At 43.1% G+C, this 17,421-nt stretch overlaps 1 protein-coding gene across 2 annotated transcripts in view; it reads right to left on the bottom strand.

Moving 5' to 3' along the window:
* The window catches only part of TRPC5 (transient receptor potential cation channel subfamily C member 5), a 106,331-nt gene that overhangs the window by 34,651 nt on the left and 54,259 nt on the right, over positions 1–17,421 (bottom strand). For both annotated transcript variants that reach the window (XM_063142088.1, XM_063142089.1), the window contains exons 4-5: positions 15,540–15,679; positions 2,140–2,462 (exon numbers count right to left, since the gene is read on the bottom strand). In XM_063142088.1, coding sequence (XP_062998158.1) covers positions 2,140–2,462; positions 15,540–15,679 — 463 coding nt within the window. The remainder of the gene's footprint in view (positions 1–2,139; positions 2,463–15,539; positions 15,680–17,421) is intronic.

The following is a 17,421-nucleotide window of genomic DNA, read 5'->3' as shown; positions in this document are numbered from 1 at the left end:
TTGGATTAACTGGGTCCTTAGCATGGCTCAAGTTCTTCTGTTCTTCTCAGAACATTCCAAAACATCCCTTGAACAAGAACGCCGTGCCAGGAGCTCTGGTAAGTAAACAGCTTCTAATGTCAAACGCAGTGGCTCTGATTTTTAAAGGGCAGCTTCCTTGGAGCAATGTTGAGTTATTATTTCCCTGACTTGAGAACAGGAATGTTACGGAGATTGAACGGACAGTGTCGATAGATCACCCTTTGAAGGAACTCGTTACCGACGAAGACCAGCGCCACAAACACTTCGGAACAGAGCTGTGCGCAAAGAGCCCCTCAAAATCCTCTACTCTAGTTGTGGCAGAGAAATTGGGGCGACAATTTCACTGAATTTCTCCAAGGGGAGGAGAAATTCTCCGATAGTTTCTCTCACATGAAGGACTCGCCATTGGGAGAGGATGTAGCACAGTTTCTTTCTTTAATTCCTACCTTTTGGGGGGTGGGGGTTGCACTGCTACTGCAAGTGGCAAAAGCATCATATCTGTGGCTAACCCGGCCTCCATTTTGCATCTTTCACAATGCAGTGTTGCGCCCAGCGCCAGGGAAGAGGTGGGGTTTAGTGCGGTGCCAAAACCTGCCCTCCAATTGCCAGAACGTTTTCCTCCCCCATGAAAGAGGATCCGTTGTTCTGCCTCATTCTCAAGGAGTCTTATACTTTATTTTGAATTTAATCACTGCAAGGTGACTGAGGATGCTGTATGTGTGTGTTCTTTTTATTAAACATCCTGGCACCGCTCTGCAGCTTCTACTTCCTCATCCGAAAAAGCCCTACGGAAGGAATTACCTCCTAATGTCTTCCCCTGGGGAAAGATAGGACACGTGTGCACATTCCTCAGGCACCTCCAAAGTAAGTTTAGTGTAAAAAACAAAATTAAACCCAAACCCATGAAAATTGCCTTCTTCACAGCAGCCGCATATTGGGTTGACATTTCCATTGAGCTGTCCACCACAACCCTGAGATCTCTTTCTTCATCGGTAACCACCAGCTCAGATCCTACCAGGTTATATGCAAATGCTAACAGAAAGTATTAGAAGCGTTAGCCAGGGATGTTAATCCCTCTCTCGCCCTGATGGACCACAATACCTGATGGAACACCTCTCCTGACATGAACCTACCCGTACACCGCACTCAACATCTAAGGTCCTCCTCCGAGTGCCTACTCTGAGGGAAGCTCGGAGGATGGCAACAAGGGAGAGGGCCTTTTCAGTGGTGGCCCCCCAACTGTGGAATGCAGCTTGTGCAAAATGCAGCGGCCAGATTGATAACTGGAACAAGGAGGTTCGAACATATAACACCAATTCTGGCCCGCTTGCATTGGCTGCCTATATGTTTCCGAGCCCAATTCAAGGTGCTGGTTTTAACCTATAAAGCCCTACACAGCTTGGGACCGCAATACCTGATGGAACGCCTCTCCTGACATGAACCTACCCGTACACCACACTCAACATCTAAGGTCCTACTCCGAGTGCCTACTCCGAGGGAAGCTCGGATGGCAACAAGGGAGAGGGCCTTTTCGGTGGTGGCCCCCCAACTGTGGAATGATCTCCCCGATGAGGCTCACCTGGCACCAACACTGTTATCTTTCAGGCACCAGTCAAGACTTTTCTCTTCTCCCAGGCATTTAACAGCATTTAACAACGCTAAGTTTGTTTTTTAACGGACCCCAGAACTGTTGTTTTTAAATGGATACTGTTGTTTTTATACTGTTGTTTTTATGTTTTTGATGGTTTAAAATTTTGTATTTTTTTTAATGTTTACTGTTTTTAACTTTTGTAAACCATCCAGAGAGCTTCAGCTATGGGGCAGTATATAAATGAAATAAATAAATAAATGTCTACCTACCCAAGCCCCTTCTCTTCTGACAGGCTTGCCTTTAGCTTTGTCCCTCTGCAGAATGGCTGTCTGAGATAACTCAAGCCGGGCTTACATAACCCTGACAAACGGGCTGATGTTTGCCCATGAATAAATAAAGGGATTTTTTTGCTAACACCAGCAGCAGCAGCAGCAGCAGCCAACATGCCAAGGCTGCTAAAAGAAGAGATGACAGCACTCACAGGTCAAGAACAAAGAGGAAGAAGAAAGAGAGACAAGACGTCTTACGTGGAGAAGGCGTTGTTCTGCTTCTCACACCGGATCCCCTTGCAATTGTTGGGTTCCTCGGAGGCACTGGTCTCATAATAGAAATAGAGCTGGTTGAGTCCATTGGCGAAAGCCAGCAGCACCAGGCAGTAAATAAAGAGGAATTTGAGGATGTCAAGCAGCATGCGTCCCAGAGAGATCTGCAAGGGTCCCAGGTGGGAGTTTGCTGTAAACAGGGAGATGAGACGCAAGGAGCTTAAAATGTTTGATATTGCAAAGAGGGCTTCTGCAATGAGGGTGGGGTGCCACATTTCCCATTCCTGCCTTGGACGGGAACCATTGTACTGCAAGAAATAATAGGGGAGGGGGGAAAGGAACAGACGTGAATGGTTGCGCTCAATACTTCAAATGGCATTTATTTCACTTCTCAGAGCATTTTCGAGATGCACGTGTGAACACACACACACACACTACACAAATGGCTTTAAGCGAAAGGGATGCCAGTCATGCAGGGCAGGAAGCCTGCCTCCCACCCTTTCACCTTCCCCCACCCCATGGTTCAGAGTACGGGCAAGCAGGTTGGAGCAATGCTGAATGCTGCTTACGCGGACCCACCACTAAAATGGCATCCCTGCGAAGGACGACCTGATGGCATTGACCCGATGGCCGTAGAGGCCCCTTCCAACTCTACTATTCTATGATTCTATGATAAACGGTCGTATGATAAATTATCCTGGGAGAAAAATGAACGAACAAAAATTTCTTTAATCACTACAACTTCTAATTTGTTTGCATGTCTGAGATGAAAGGACTTTTACAAGTATTAGCGGGGAAGTGGCCTTTGGAAATTCTCTGCCACGGGCAGAAAAAATGGCTGGGAAAACATTTTGGTGACGTTCTCCAGGGAGGAATTCTCAAAAAAGAAAAAATCTGTGAGGAGGGGGAAGAGCTCTGTATTTGCAAAGCAGAGGATATTTGGTAAAATCACCCTATTTGGTGGTGGAGGTAGTGGTGAGACCCAAAAAATAAGATTTTTTTTAAAAAAAATACCTCTGAAAAATATCTTTTGCGAAATATTGAAGTTGGGGGTTGACGTTGCCCATTAGCAGTGAACACCTGGAGAGCAGACTGAGGACGGCAGACAGATTGCCTGGTCACAGTCTTTCCCTACTCTGCTGAGATGCACTGCATTTAAATTACAATAATAATTTCTAAATTTGCATCTATGTGTATAAATTAGCAAGTGCAAATTTTATGCAAACTAGTGTTCTCTTTAAAACACTAGCACCTTTACCTTTCGTGATGGCCCCTTTTTGCTCTTGTTTTAGAAGGCTGCAGAAAGGGACACAATTTGTCTAAAATTGGGGGTGGGATCAGAGGGCAGAGCCTGTGGATCCCTTTAAAGCCCCTTCCCCCATAATTCAAGCTCCACAAGTGGCTCCACCAGGCTATGTCCAAGCCTCAGACCAGGAGCGTCCAGTTGAAGACCAGGTTTGCCAATGCTAGGGTGGGAAAACTCACAGGTGGTATCTAGGCAGGGTCTGGTGGTGGACCACCACGAGTCAGGGAGAAGACCAGAGAGAAGATGTGCTCTCTGGTATGGAGCTAAGGCCTAGCAGAAAATACCTTTATTCATCAAAGGCATACAGATCAAAATTTAAGAAAAGGATGGAAACAACCTTGCTCATTGCCTAAACAAACAAACACAAACCAAAAATCCACGTGGGTCAAATATTGTCTCTGGTGTGATGACCATAATGAAGCCACTCTCATAGCTTAGTCCAGCCTTCCAGATGCTTTAGACTTCGAGCTTTATCGCACCAGCGTTATACTGTGCAATCACTGCGAATTGCGTGCAAAGGACTCCGAAGTTTTCCAGCTTATAATCTGATTTTATTGCGAAGTACTCCCATGCATCCTGCTTTAATTGTGCTTCGATGGCAAAGGCCTCACCGTATTTTGCTACTAGTTTTCGAGCGTATCATTTGTTGTTTTCCGAGCGGCCCCTGGGGCGCAGGAGCAGGATTTGAAGAAAAATTAAACAAATGCTTATATCTGCGTAAGCTTTAAAGATAAAGACATCAAAATTGGCACAGTAATAGATGTTAAGGAGAGCTTTAAGCACACCAAATTTGAATCAGATTGGATCATCCGTTGATTTTTTATGAATTTTTTTGCATTTCCCCCCTTAAACCCATTTCCTGGTATGCAAAGGATCTAGCTGCCCGGTAGCAATGACAACAACAACAACGGCGACAGCTTAGCGCTGTAGGGGATAATTCAAGGGAAACAGGTACGTGGGATGAAGCTCTATAACTCATATCAACCCTATGGCAGCATGGCCAATGGTGAAGAATGCTGGGAGTTGTAGTCCAAAAGACCTTGGGGTCACCAGGTTGAGGGGGAGGGTGGATTAATCGGTCCGGAAACTTCAACTGGCACAAAACAGGGCAGCACGGTTACTAACAGGGACTGGCCGATGAGATCACATCACGACAGTCCTTTTCCAGGTTCATTGGCTGCCAGCCCAGGTCTGGGCCCAATCCAAAGTGCTGGTATTGACATTTAAAGCCCTAAACGGTTTGGGGCCAGGTTATCTGAAGGAACGCCTCCTCCCATATGTACCTCCCCAGACCTTAAGGTCATCTACAGGGGCCCTTCTCCATGAGCCCCTGCCAAAGGAAGTGAGGCAGGTGGCTACCAGGAGGAGGGCCTTCTCCGCTGTGGCACCCCGGCTGTGGAATGAGCTCCCTAAGGAGGTCTGCTTGTCACCTACGCTATATGCCTTTAGATGCCAGGTGAAGACCTTTTTATTCTCCCAGCATCTTAACAGTCTATAAATAAATTTTAACTGGTGTTTTGAATTTGTAATTTTGCATTGCTGCTGTTTTTATCTGGTTGAGCTTTTATATTGTATTTTATATTATGGTTTTATACTGTTGTTTTATACTTTGAATGGTTTTAATTTTTGTGAACCGCTCAGAGAGCTCCAGCTATTGGGCGGTATAGAAATGCAATAAAGAAATAATCAATGTCTCTCCATATGGCATCAAATGCTGCATATTTTAAAAAATGCCATTATTCACAGGGGTGCCATTTTGTAAGACAATGTCAAGTTGAACCTACTGGTAATAGTACACTTAAAGAGAAAACAACAGGACTACTACCCAAATATCACTTCCTTCCTGGTATTATACTAAGGACTTATTTTTTGCCATATGACTACAGAAAATAAAGGCTGGGTATTTAGACTAGTTTTAAAGGTTTTAAAATGAGTCAGATGTTGCATTCCCCCCTTCCATTTGTTGGCAAGGTATAGATATAGCTTGTTTTTGAACCACACTATAAATTAAATTGGTCTATATGAATCAAGGATTTTGTAAAACTAAAAAAAGAAGAAGGAATTTTTCTGAAGTACAGAGGAACTCAGCTCTTCCACAACTGCATTTCTGCATGACTGCTGATCCCTTCTGACATTTCAAACTGTTCTCTATGTCTACGAACGTCATGGATAGACCCAGTTAATTTGATTTGTGGAGGGCCCTTAAAGTGCTCCCTTTTAACTCTTCACCAGGCCTTTCACTCGAGTTATGTGCACAGAGTGGAATGTGTGCTGCAAAACACAGACGCTTAAGGAATCCATGGGATGCCAAATATGGCTTTGCCTTTTTGACAAACTTTCCCAAAGCACATGGCTCTTGGCCAGTCTTTATGCTGACCTCCTAAGAAAAAAGGACTTGACAAAGTCATTTGATTGCTCAGATCTATATATATTTTGGCAGCTTCAAATGCAAACTCTAACTGGCCCATTAAAAAAAGAAAAATCAATGACGCAGCCTCCTCTTGTCCTACGTAGCAATTCTGGCCATCGTGTTCCAAATCACGATGGAATCAGCTTTCCAAATGCTAATGAACATCAAAGAAGCCTGGACACCATGCATCTTCAACTGGAAGTCCCTCTTCCTAGGTCCTCCACCTCAGCTCCATGAGGACAGGCTGTGTTTGCTCACTGGTGGAGGACTGACACTTTGTACATGCTCCAGGGTAGCCAAGAGTCCTAATTTACAGAGAGCAGTCCTCTGTTTGAAGGTGTTCTCTATTTAATAGGCTGTCCTGTCCAAGTTTGGTTTAAAGACAAGGACGCATAAGAACTGAGATCATCAGGGTCCTTGGAGTTGCAATCAGAAGAACTCGGACAGCAGACTGAGCAGCAGGTACGCAGCTCATGTGGTCAATCTTCTGGACTATGTGGGATATAAGATGAAAGCCAACATGGTGTAGTGGTTAGAGTGTTGGATTAGGAGTAGGGAGAGCCGGGTCAAGAACCTAAGAAGTGCCCTGATGCTGGATCAGACCAAGGGTCCATCTAGTCCAGCACTCTGCTCACACAATGGCCAACCAGCCATCGGCCAGGGATGAACAAGCAGGACATGGTGCAACAGCACCCTCCCACCCATGTTCCCCAGCAATTGGTGCACACAGGTTTACTGCCTCAAATACTAGAGGTAGCACACAACCCTCAGGGCTAGTAGCCATGGATAGCCTTCTCCTCCAGGAATGTATTCAACCCCCTTTTAAAACCATCCAAATGGGTGGCCATCACTACATCTTGTGGTAGTGGATTCCATAATTTAACTATGCGCTGTGTGAAGAAGTCCTTCCTTTTATTTGTCCTGAATCTCCCACCCTGCAATTCCTATTTTCTGAGGAAAACATGCATAAGTGGCTGCCCTGATGTGCTCACAGATGGCTTATTTGAAACCCCCTTTTCTGTGAGTGGCCAAAGAATAAATTTTAAAAAGCATTTTTTAAAAAAGCCAACATTATTTGATGAACTCAAACTGCGTACACTATCCAAAGATGGACTGGTTTGAGTCTGGAACATGAACTTGGGTCTCCCCTGGCCTTGCCTGCTGCTCTGACCACTACACCCCACTGCCCAGAATGCAAGCAGGTGGGGTGAGGATGGGGAACTGGTCATAGGGGAAAGAGATGCAGGTTTCAGAGAAGGGTGGCTGGTCATTTAAGCTTTTGCTCCCAAGAGAGGACATTGCCATTTTCTGATCTTTGAACCTAGATGACCTAAGAGAGTTTCATGCCTCTCATCTCACACTATTGCCTCTCTCATCTCACACTATTGCCCCGCTCGTGCTCTTCGCTCCTCTGATGCCATGTTTCTCACCTGCACAAGGGTCTCTACTTCCCTTGCTTGGCTTCGTCCATTTTCTTCTGCTGCCCCTTACGCCTGGAACGCTCTTCCAGAACATTTGAGAACTACAAGTTCAATCGCAGCTTTTAAAGCTCAGCTAAAAACTTTTCTTTTTCCTAAAGCTTTTAAAACTTGATTTTGCTCTGACTTTTATTCTGCCTGTTTGGTGCATTCTCTTCCCCTCCTTATTGTTTTATTATGATTTTATTAGAATGTAAGCCTATGCGGCAGGGTTTTGCTATTTTATTGTTTTACTCTGTACAGCACCATGTACATTGATGGTGCTATATAAAATAATAATAATAATAATAATAATAATAATAATAATAATAATAATAATAATAATAATGCCCAAGGCAGAACTTCCAAATTTGCCCTGTGACAGGCAGATGAAACAACAAGTCTCATGGCAACTGATTGGTGCATACATTTTCCTGAACTTGGGCACAAATCATGAGATGGGCAAGCAGAAGGTCAAATAGAGACCCCTCAACTGGCCCAGATGAACAGAGAAACCCCTCCTCAAGGATAATATCCAACAGAATGCTTGGGGTGGGGACAATCACTCCTCCTTCTCTCCCCCCCCCCCAATCTACCCAGTTTTGCAATCCCCATTGAAAGGGATTTTGGGAGTCATGAGCACATTTAGGAATTTGAGAAACTGCTGTAAGCATCAGTGCAGAAAGCCTAATCAGTGAATTGCTGCTTTGGCATCTACCTGTCGGGTCCATTGATCTTAGACTGTGTCTTATTCAGCAAAACTTTTTATTTTGTGTCCTACTGGACACCACAATGTCTCTTTTACAAGAGATTGTCTAATTTGGCTAATTGCTGGTGGTGCAATACAGCTAATGTTTGTTTTAAAATATGTTTTGGCAACATCCAGCAGTTGCTTCTTTTGGGGAGGCATTATTAAAACAGATGGATTTTGTACTGGAACAGTCTTTAATATTTACTGATGTACACACTTTTTTAAATTACTTGTTTTGTGGAAATTAACAAATGGTCAGCGTAAACGGATACTCTGCACCTTTTGACAGCTAAAAGACTGATATTTATTTACAAGATTGGGAGGATACTGCTCACCTCCTACAATGTTTGAACTGCTTTTACTGCTTTTAAATTATATATTGTTTTAACTTGGTTCATGGTTTAATTTGTTTTTAACTGTGCATATTTATTCTTTTATACTGTATGCTTTTATCTGTACGCTGCCCTGAGATCTTAATGATATAGGGTGGGATGCAAATGTTTTAATTAACTAAATAAATAAATGGATTGAGGACTTAAAACACTTTCAATATTTGAATGGGTGGCATATCGTTGCTACCTTCAAACGGTTACTTATTTGGATATTTGGTCCAGTTTTGTTGGCGCCTATGCATAATCGCTAGAAGGTTGTATGCATTTCATATGTATTCGTTACTACAGATATATACAAATCCATGTATGTATATTAAAAAAAATGGGAATAAAAAAATAAAAACAAAAAGTTTGCGGGTGCCAAAGGGTTCTGTGTTGTGGACCCCTGTGGTACTCCCTCAGCCCAGCATGGGGTGTAAGACTGCAGCTTAAATCCTTGTTCCCAATGCCCCTGAGCCCTGAGTCTGGGGCAGGAGCCAGAGCCATTGAGAGTAAGGAACTCAGTGGTCACTGCCACTGGCTTATGCCCAGCGCTCTTTGTTACAGCATTGGGTGAAGCAGCTATAACTCCTGCCATATCGTATTTATTTATTTTAGTTATATACCGCTCCCCATTCAGAATTTCAGAGCACTGGACAAAACAAAATAGAATAAAAACAGAATAAAAACACATTAAAAGTACATTTTTTAAAAAAGAAACAAAGTGCAAAATAAACCGTGGCTGGTCATTAAAGGTTAGGGTTAGGGGTTAGTCCTAGTCAGGTACAAGGCAGACATAGGTGAGAACTCAGACTACAGTTATCTCTGATGACTCAGACCCCTTTCGGTGCTCTAGCTAGAATGGGATTATCCAGGCTCCACGTCTTCCAGGAAGTGCAGGTGTTTGCATAGACATTGCTAATCTGTGGGCGTACCGCCAAGTGTTCACCCTTAGAAACGTATTTATTTTATTTAGAAGGCGTGTTTGTTTTTTGGTTTTTTAATTGAGAAGAAATCATCCTTGCAAATCACTGAGGTTTTCCTTCCATCCGCACAATGAGTTTTGTTTGTTGCACAAAAAACCACCGTTGGCCTTTGGAGCTGTGTACAATCATCACTGGGGGGACGGAAGAGTGGTGGGGGAGAGGCGAAGAATGTGTGAACTGGGAAATCATAGAATCATAGAATAGCAGAGTTGGAAGGGGCCTACAAGGCCATTGAGTCCACCCCCCTGCTCAATGCAGGAATCCACCCTAAAGCATCCCTGACAGAGGGTTGTCCAGCTGCCTCTTGAAGGCCTCTAGTGTGGGAGAGCCCACAACCTCCCTAGGTAACTGGTTCCATTGTCATACTGCTCTAACAGTCAGGATGTTTCTCCTGATGTCCAGCCAGAAATTCCCAGAATATAAACTCCAGGTTTCAGTCAGACATCAGAGTCACCAGCCTCCACTGATTGCAATAGCACCCTCCTGCCCATCTTCTCCAGCAACTGACATACAGAGAGCTCATATTCACCCAAACAGGATATTCCACTATGAAAGCAGTATATAAAATGCAGGAGCCACACTACTGCTTTAGAGTGGTATTGAAGTGCACTGACAACTGTTGGGGCTCAACGACCCATACCATATACCACTTTCATAGTGCTATATCCTGCTTGGTGTGGCTCCTGCCTTTTATATACCGCTTTCATAGTGGAATATCCTGCTTGGTGTAGATGAGCCCACAGTCATATATCTATTTTGCCCTATTGCAAAATGTGAGACTGTGGTCTGCCAAGCATTTCGGCTAGTAAAGCTGATGCAGAAAAGGCATTGTGCAAGCAGGGCGGTGGGAGGGGGTGGTTATACAATTAAAATTCTGCTCAAATTCTCAAGCAACCAACTTTGTTCAGTGTGAGTTCAGTAAATGGGCATTCTAAGCGAGAAACAAACAGAAGAAGGTGAAATCACATGTTCTGCATTTGAGGCAGAATCCAATTTGCCCAAAATGGCATGAAGCATTTTCTATAACTTCTTCTGAACTACTGCAAAGGCCATGCCACAGCCAACAAATAAACTGCATGTAGCAGAGCAAAAATGACAACAGTTTTGAGGCACTAGTACCTAATGACCTTTTAAATATATATCTTTATATATATATATCTCAAAGCATCCATAAATATAGATACTAAATGCCCAGGATGAATGCTGACTTTAAAAAGCTCCTGGTATCTACCAGGTATGAGACATTCATTCAGTTTGCATTTCAATGTGAATTTATCGAAATTGCACTCCCTGAGCTTGAAGGCAAACACGATTGCAATGAGGCGTAGTTTTCCAAAGTTTGTGTGGCAGTTTGTAAAAAAAGAAAAGAAGAAAAGAAGTATACAGAAGTGTAGACTTTTGAAAAAGTGTGTGCCCAAAAATGTGCGCATTTGAAACAGTGCCTACAAAAAATGGATATATTTGGGGGGAAATGCATACAGGGAGCATACAACTCCCCTGTTAAAACAGCTTCACTGGCTTCCGGTATGTTTCCAGGCACAATTCAAAATGCTGGTTATGACCTATAAAGCTCTCTACAGCTCGGGTCCAGGTTATCTGAAAGACCGTATTCTCCCATATGAGCATGCTCGTGCTCTGAGATCTTCAGGGGAGGCCTTTCTCTCAATCCCACCAACATCCCAGGCACGCTTGATGGGTACATGGGACAGGGCCTTCTCCAAGCCTCTGGAACTCCCTTCCCAGGGAGGCCAGGCTGGCTCCCTCTGTGCTACAGTTTTGGAGCCAGGCAAAAATGTTTTTGTTTCAGAAAGCTTTTGGAACTATACTGGACCTGTGTTAATGTATTGGATTCCCCCCCCCCTCTTTTAACATGTTACAGTTTTTTTTAATTTTTTAACATGTGGCACCCCAGCTGTGGAATGAGCTCCCCAAAGAGGTCCGCCTGGCACTTACACTGTACTCCTTTCATCGCCAGCTGAAGACCTTTTTATTCTTTTTTTTTTAATACTATTTTAATTGATTTTCAAGTAAGGACAAATACAATAAATACACAGAGTAAAAGAAAACACTCAACAACAATATAGATGTTCCCATAGCACCACTATAAAAAAAACATGGGTGTTCATTCCTTCAATAAGCTCTTGGTACAGAAAAAGATGCAGGTTAAGTTAGAACCTCTGACCAAAAGGATTCCTGAGTCATTGGGGGTCTAGGTTCGCCAGGATTCATATTAATAAATGTGAAAAAGTCCAACCAGTTTTCCACAAATGTGTCTGATGTTATTTCTCCTCTTGCTAACCTGCTATGTTGTGTCAATTTATCATTTAAAGCTAGTTTCCAAATCTTATCAAACCAGCGTTGATGGTCAAAAGGTCTGTCGCTTTTCCAGAATTGGGCAATTTCCCACCTGGCTGCAACCAGCAAATGGGTGACCAAGGCTTTGGGAATAATGTTTCTATTGGCATTCCTAAAAATAGAAAGTAGAGCCAGTGCTGGGTCAGTTTCTACTTCAACATTAATAATGTTTGTAATGGTTTGGAAAACCCTTGACCAAAAAGTTTTGACCTGTTGACATTCCCACCAAAGATGAATATAAGTGCCAGGAACGGAGCAACCACGCCAACAGTGCGGGGATATATTAACACTAATATGGTGCAGTCTAACAGATATACCACCTGTGAGTGATTTTCAGAGTGAGCTCTTTAACTTTTGCTGATATTGTTTTATAGGGTGCTGATTGCCACAAGCTTTTCCATTCACCTTCAGTGAAACTGGTGCACAGATCATGTTCCCAAATCGTTTTTAACCCTCCCTTATCTGGGAATTGACAATTCAACATCATGTGATATATATCACATTCCTCCCTAGCCAAGATAATTTAAGTTTCTTCCACAGTGTCATATCTTTTCTTAGCGCATTCCATAAAGAATCAAAATTGCGTATATGCAGTTGTTTGATTTCCTTAGTGATCTGAATGCCTAAGTATTTTAACCTGCCAAATCTTAAAGTGACTTTGAAAATTCGTTGAATATTTTTCTGTTCAGCCAAAGGGATATTAACACAGAGCAAATCAGATTTGTCATAATTGACCTCCAGACCAGCAACTTCCTTGAAGGTATCCAGACGTGTGCAAAGAGCAGGAAGAACAACCTTAGGTTCTGTTAACATAAGCAATATATCATCAGCAAAAAGGTTGATGCAATGATGTCTCCCATTTATTCTAGGCCCCGATATAGCTGGGTCTGCCCAAATTGAGGTTGCTAGGGCTTCTATTGCAATGGCAAAGATAAGTGGGGAGAGTGGGCAGCCCTGACGTGTGCCTCTAGTTATTTGAAACCTTTTTGATTCCCAAGAGTTAACACATACTGTTGCCTTAGCATCGGAGTACAATTGCTTCAATACCTTAAGAAATTGATTACCAAACGCCATTTTATGAAATAAGCGGAAAATAAAAGGCCATTCCAAGCGGTCAAATGCCTTGAAAACATCAAGAGAAAACAGTGCCAAAGGAGACTTTTGGCTTTCGCTGTGGTGAATTAAGTTAAGTATCCTGCGCACTGAATCAGCTAAGTGTCGACCTGGCATAAAACCTGTTTGATCTTCATCTACATATTCTGTTATAAACTGGTTCAGACTATGAGCAAGCAAGGATGTGAAGAGTTTAGCATCCTGATTAAGAAGTGCTATTGGGCGATAAGAGTTCACTAGGTGGGGATCTCGTCCTGGCTTAGGAATGGTTATCAAGCGCGTGCGTTTCCAGGATTCTGGAATCTCCCCACCTTCTAAAATAAAATAAAATAATCTCACTAAATAGGGAGTAAGGGTGACTTTAAAAGCTTTATAAAATCCTCCCCCCCAGACCATCGATGCCTGGTGATTTGACATTTTTTAAACATTATATGGTCTCTTCTATCTCCTCAGCTCTTATGGGACTATTAAGAAGAAGACCTTTTTATTCTCTCAGTATTTTAACACTTAATTTTAACTTAAATTTAAATTTTACTGTTCTAACTCTGTATTTTAATCTTATATCAATTTTGTTGCGTGGTTTTATCCTGGTTGTGCTTTTTATACTGTATTTTGTATTTGTGCTTTTAACCTGTTGGTTGTTTTATTATGGTTTTAATTTTTGTGAACCGCCCAGAGAGCTTCAGCTATTGGGCGGTATAAAAATGTAATAAATAAATAAAAATGTTTTTAATTTTACTGTAGGTTTAATTCTATTTTAACTTTTGTAATTTATATGTATATGTTTTAATTGTACATGTTTTAATCATGTAAACTGCCTTGAGTCCCATTACTGGGGAAAAAGTAGGATATAAATTATTATTATTATTATTATTATTATTATTATTATGAATAATACAAAAGCAGTTTATTCATCAATTAAACACTTGCACAAATGCCTGCCTTTAAGAAAGTGCACCCTAAAATGATGGGACATACTTAGCAGTGGGGAAAATGGAGCTTGACCAATTGCCCGTCCTTTTCTTTTTTTCCCCAGAACAACTTTAACCGAAAGGAGTACGCTCTTTGCTTTTAAATAAGCGAAAAGCGATTGCAGAGTAAATAGAAACAAAAGGTGGAGAAACACCTTCAGCAATGTGTAATAGTGGTGGTGGTGGCGATGGCGGCGGTGTGCTCAGGCAGCACTCCTTAGTGTGAGAAGACAAGGGGGTACCACAAGAACACAAGATTGTCCATGTGTGAACTGTTGTCGGAGACTTATTAGGCTGTTAACATTTTCTTTTTGAACTCCCCATGGTGCCAACAGCATCCGTCCGTTTCCACTCTAGCTCAAGAGTGTGTGGGGGTGGGGAGTGTACGGAAGAGCAGAGAATGCAGGCTTTGATGCTGTGGTGGAGATCCCTACTTGGGGGAAAGCATCTCCCTTGGTATTCAGTTGGAGAGGCGTGCACTCAACAGGCCCCGTGTGAGCCTATGGCAGCCAGAGTGTTTACTGCACGGCCTTCCTGCCTCACAGCCACCTCCCTGCCAGTCTGTAAAATATTTAGACTCCTGATGCCTCACCTCCTTGCCAGCATTAAAAGCAGCAGGAAATGAACAACAAGAAAGCTTTTAAGAAGAAGTTAGCCCGAGGGTTGCATTCAGCATTAGCACGGGGATTCAGAGGCGCGCAGCACCAAATCGCTCCTGACAAAAAGGGGATAAGGACCCACGTCCATAGCTACTCCAGTGAAACACAAACGTATGCCTCCCCCCTCTAACAGAGTTTTCCTCAACCTGAGGCTCTCCAAATGTTTTGGATGACAACTCCCAGCATTCCTGCCTAGCGTGACCCGATACAAATGAGCAGGGCTCCTGCAGCTTTACCTGTTCCGATGAAGAGGGAATTTTACCAGCCTATCAATGACACCTGCTGAAATTCCCTTTTCTATTCAACTGTTGAAGATACAGAAGCCCTGTCCTCCTCTCCATAGGGTCACCCTACACTGGCTGCCGTGGTGGACTTGACGGTTTACAACGCAATCGTTTTCCGGAAGGCAAACTGGTGATACTAAAAGAAAAGCGGCTTGAGCGATACTTGAATTACAAGGCAGAAGTAAAGTCTGAGATACAAAACACAAAACACGCTTAGGAACCCAAATAAAGAAGATGCTTGAAGACGGCACTTCACTTTGCAACATGACAGGTTCCCTTTTTAAAATATATAGATATATGTTTAATGTTTAAAAGTTTTAAGAAATAAAATAAAAATCAACAGGGACAGTGAATCTGGCAGATGCCAGGAGAGGTGTCCATAGGCACCACATTGTAGACCCCAGGTTTATTTTACATCTCAATGGTAACCATGCTTCCCATCTTAATCAGGATTTGAAATCGGAGTTCATTTGAAATGATGTTGTAAACCCTGGTTAAAAGCTTGGTAGAGTTTGCACTGGAATGGGCCTGATATTAAACCACGGTTGAAGAAGAGAGTGGGGAATTTGTGTCAGAAAGTGAAGGCCGAAGTAGTGGACGCCAACAGCTTTGAAGGCAACTCTTGAATGGACCACACCTCCATGAAATGGAAGGGAGAAGTCGTGATTGTGGGGAACCCCTGCCACCAAAGAGCCCACGCACATGCTCCACGCTTCTGGTACCTTGACGTATGCGACAATCTTCAAGGAGATCGTAGCCAAGTAGAGGGAATTCATTGCAAAATCCATCAGGTTCCACCAGTCGTGGACGTACTCGTTGAAGCCTCCGTCCCACATTTCTTTGATTTCGCCCCAAATAAAACCTGCAGAAAGAGAAGTCGTTTCGGTGAGACACCGTTACCGCGCACCAAAGCAGAGCAAATGGGATGGAAGGAAAAGGCCGTTTATTGCTAACGGCTCGGAAGCGAGATGACCTCCTTCTTTGCTGCGAAATGTAATGACGGTTCAGGGCGGGTTGCAGTGACAGAACATGAAATGCGGCTTGAAATGGTCGGGATGTGCAAGCATAGGCAGATGAATTTCAAACAGAAGGGATGTAAGGTCTCCGGATGAAATGTACACTCAGGGATGACGTTTATATCAAGATGAAAGAGTAAAGAGTGCAATTGGGTCTTGCCTGGAGAAGCTTCAAATTCTTTTTTTTATTATTATTATTTCCCCTTCTTTTGGGGGGAGAGAATCATCTCTTTCCTAAGTTATTAATAAGGTACTAACTTCAAGACTTTTCATGCCACCCTCTTCAACCCAGTGCAGCAGTGGTGTTTGATTCTCTCATTCAGAGTTCCATGACAGTGGACCAAGCGGAAGTTAGTACAGAATGGCTTTTTAGAACACCATCCCTATAATGATTGAACTATGAGCCCTCGTCTTGTTAAAATCTCTGCCAGGCGTGGGCCTCGGAGAACTTCTGCCAGTCAAATGAGACGGTAGTTGGCTAGACTTACTTATTTTATTGATTTGTTACATTCATATCCTGTCATTCCCCCCACCCCAGGGATCCTAAGGTGGTACCCAGTGGAGGCTGGTGGCTCTGGTGTCACCTTGGAGAACTCCTTTAGAATTCTGACTGGTCCTGACAGAAATCCAGAGCGGATTCGTTACCCCACTGACATCGGAGCCTCCAATCTCCACTGGTTTCAGGCCTCACTGGGGTCTTCTCTTCTTTTTATTTTTGGATTGCCAGTTAAATGTCACCGCCATGCTGGCACCGGCAAAGGATCTTTCACTCTTCGGCCACAAATCCTTTGCCTGCACAAACAAATCAGTGGAGAAGCTTCTGATGAAGATTCCCATATGTTACTTTTATTGTGAGTAATCATTGTTAGAGTTGTGTTGCTATAGTTACTGCCATGCCGTCTGCACAGAACGTGACTGTTCTCTCCGTTCATCTTTCTTCTTTTTCAAGACGAGGCATTTCATTTTTTTTCCTGTCCTAAAGAACTTATTTCCAAGGAAATGTTAACTTTCCTTCCTTTCCTTAATCAATAACCCTGTTCTATTTTTGCTGATCTGGGACAAATGCAACCTTTTAAAGAAAAGATTGTAAATGCTAAAAGAACCCCAATGAGGAAGCTGTCCTAGAGAAAGGACACCAATTTATTCACAAAGATCATTTGATGCAGCCAGGGGGGCAAAATCCAGGGCCCCGACAGCTTGGGGGGGGGAGTGAAGAAGGCGAAATGACCAGCTGGAGAGCGGCAGGTGTTGAGGGCAGCAGACAGCAATCTCCATTTTATTCCTATGGTCATGATGATGCTATAATTTAACAGAATCTATAAAAATGCACCTGCTCAGAGTATATTTTTTTTAAAAAAAATCTGGGATAGCAAACAGTGTTGTTCTAGCATATCAGGAATATTAATTGTAAAGCATGGAATCACAGGTTCTTTGGAAGTCAGATGGGGGTGGGGCAGAGAAAAGAAATGTTAGCTGATGGGAATGTGGGAGAGGGCCTTCTCAGTGGTTGCCCCAGGCCTCTGGAAATCCCTTCCAAGGGAAGCTAGGCTGGCTCCCTTCTTGCTATGCAAGCAAAAACATCTGTGTT

This window comes from Elgaria multicarinata, chromosome 15 (genome assembly GCF_023053635.1).
Source record: "Elgaria multicarinata webbii isolate HBS135686 ecotype San Diego chromosome 15, rElgMul1.1.pri, whole genome shotgun sequence".
Classification (NCBI taxonomy): Eukaryota; Metazoa; Chordata; class Lepidosauria; order Squamata; family Anguidae; genus Elgaria; species Elgaria multicarinata.
The sequence above is the reverse complement of the archived record's forward strand: the minus strand, read 5'-3'. Positions and strand labels throughout refer to the sequence as shown.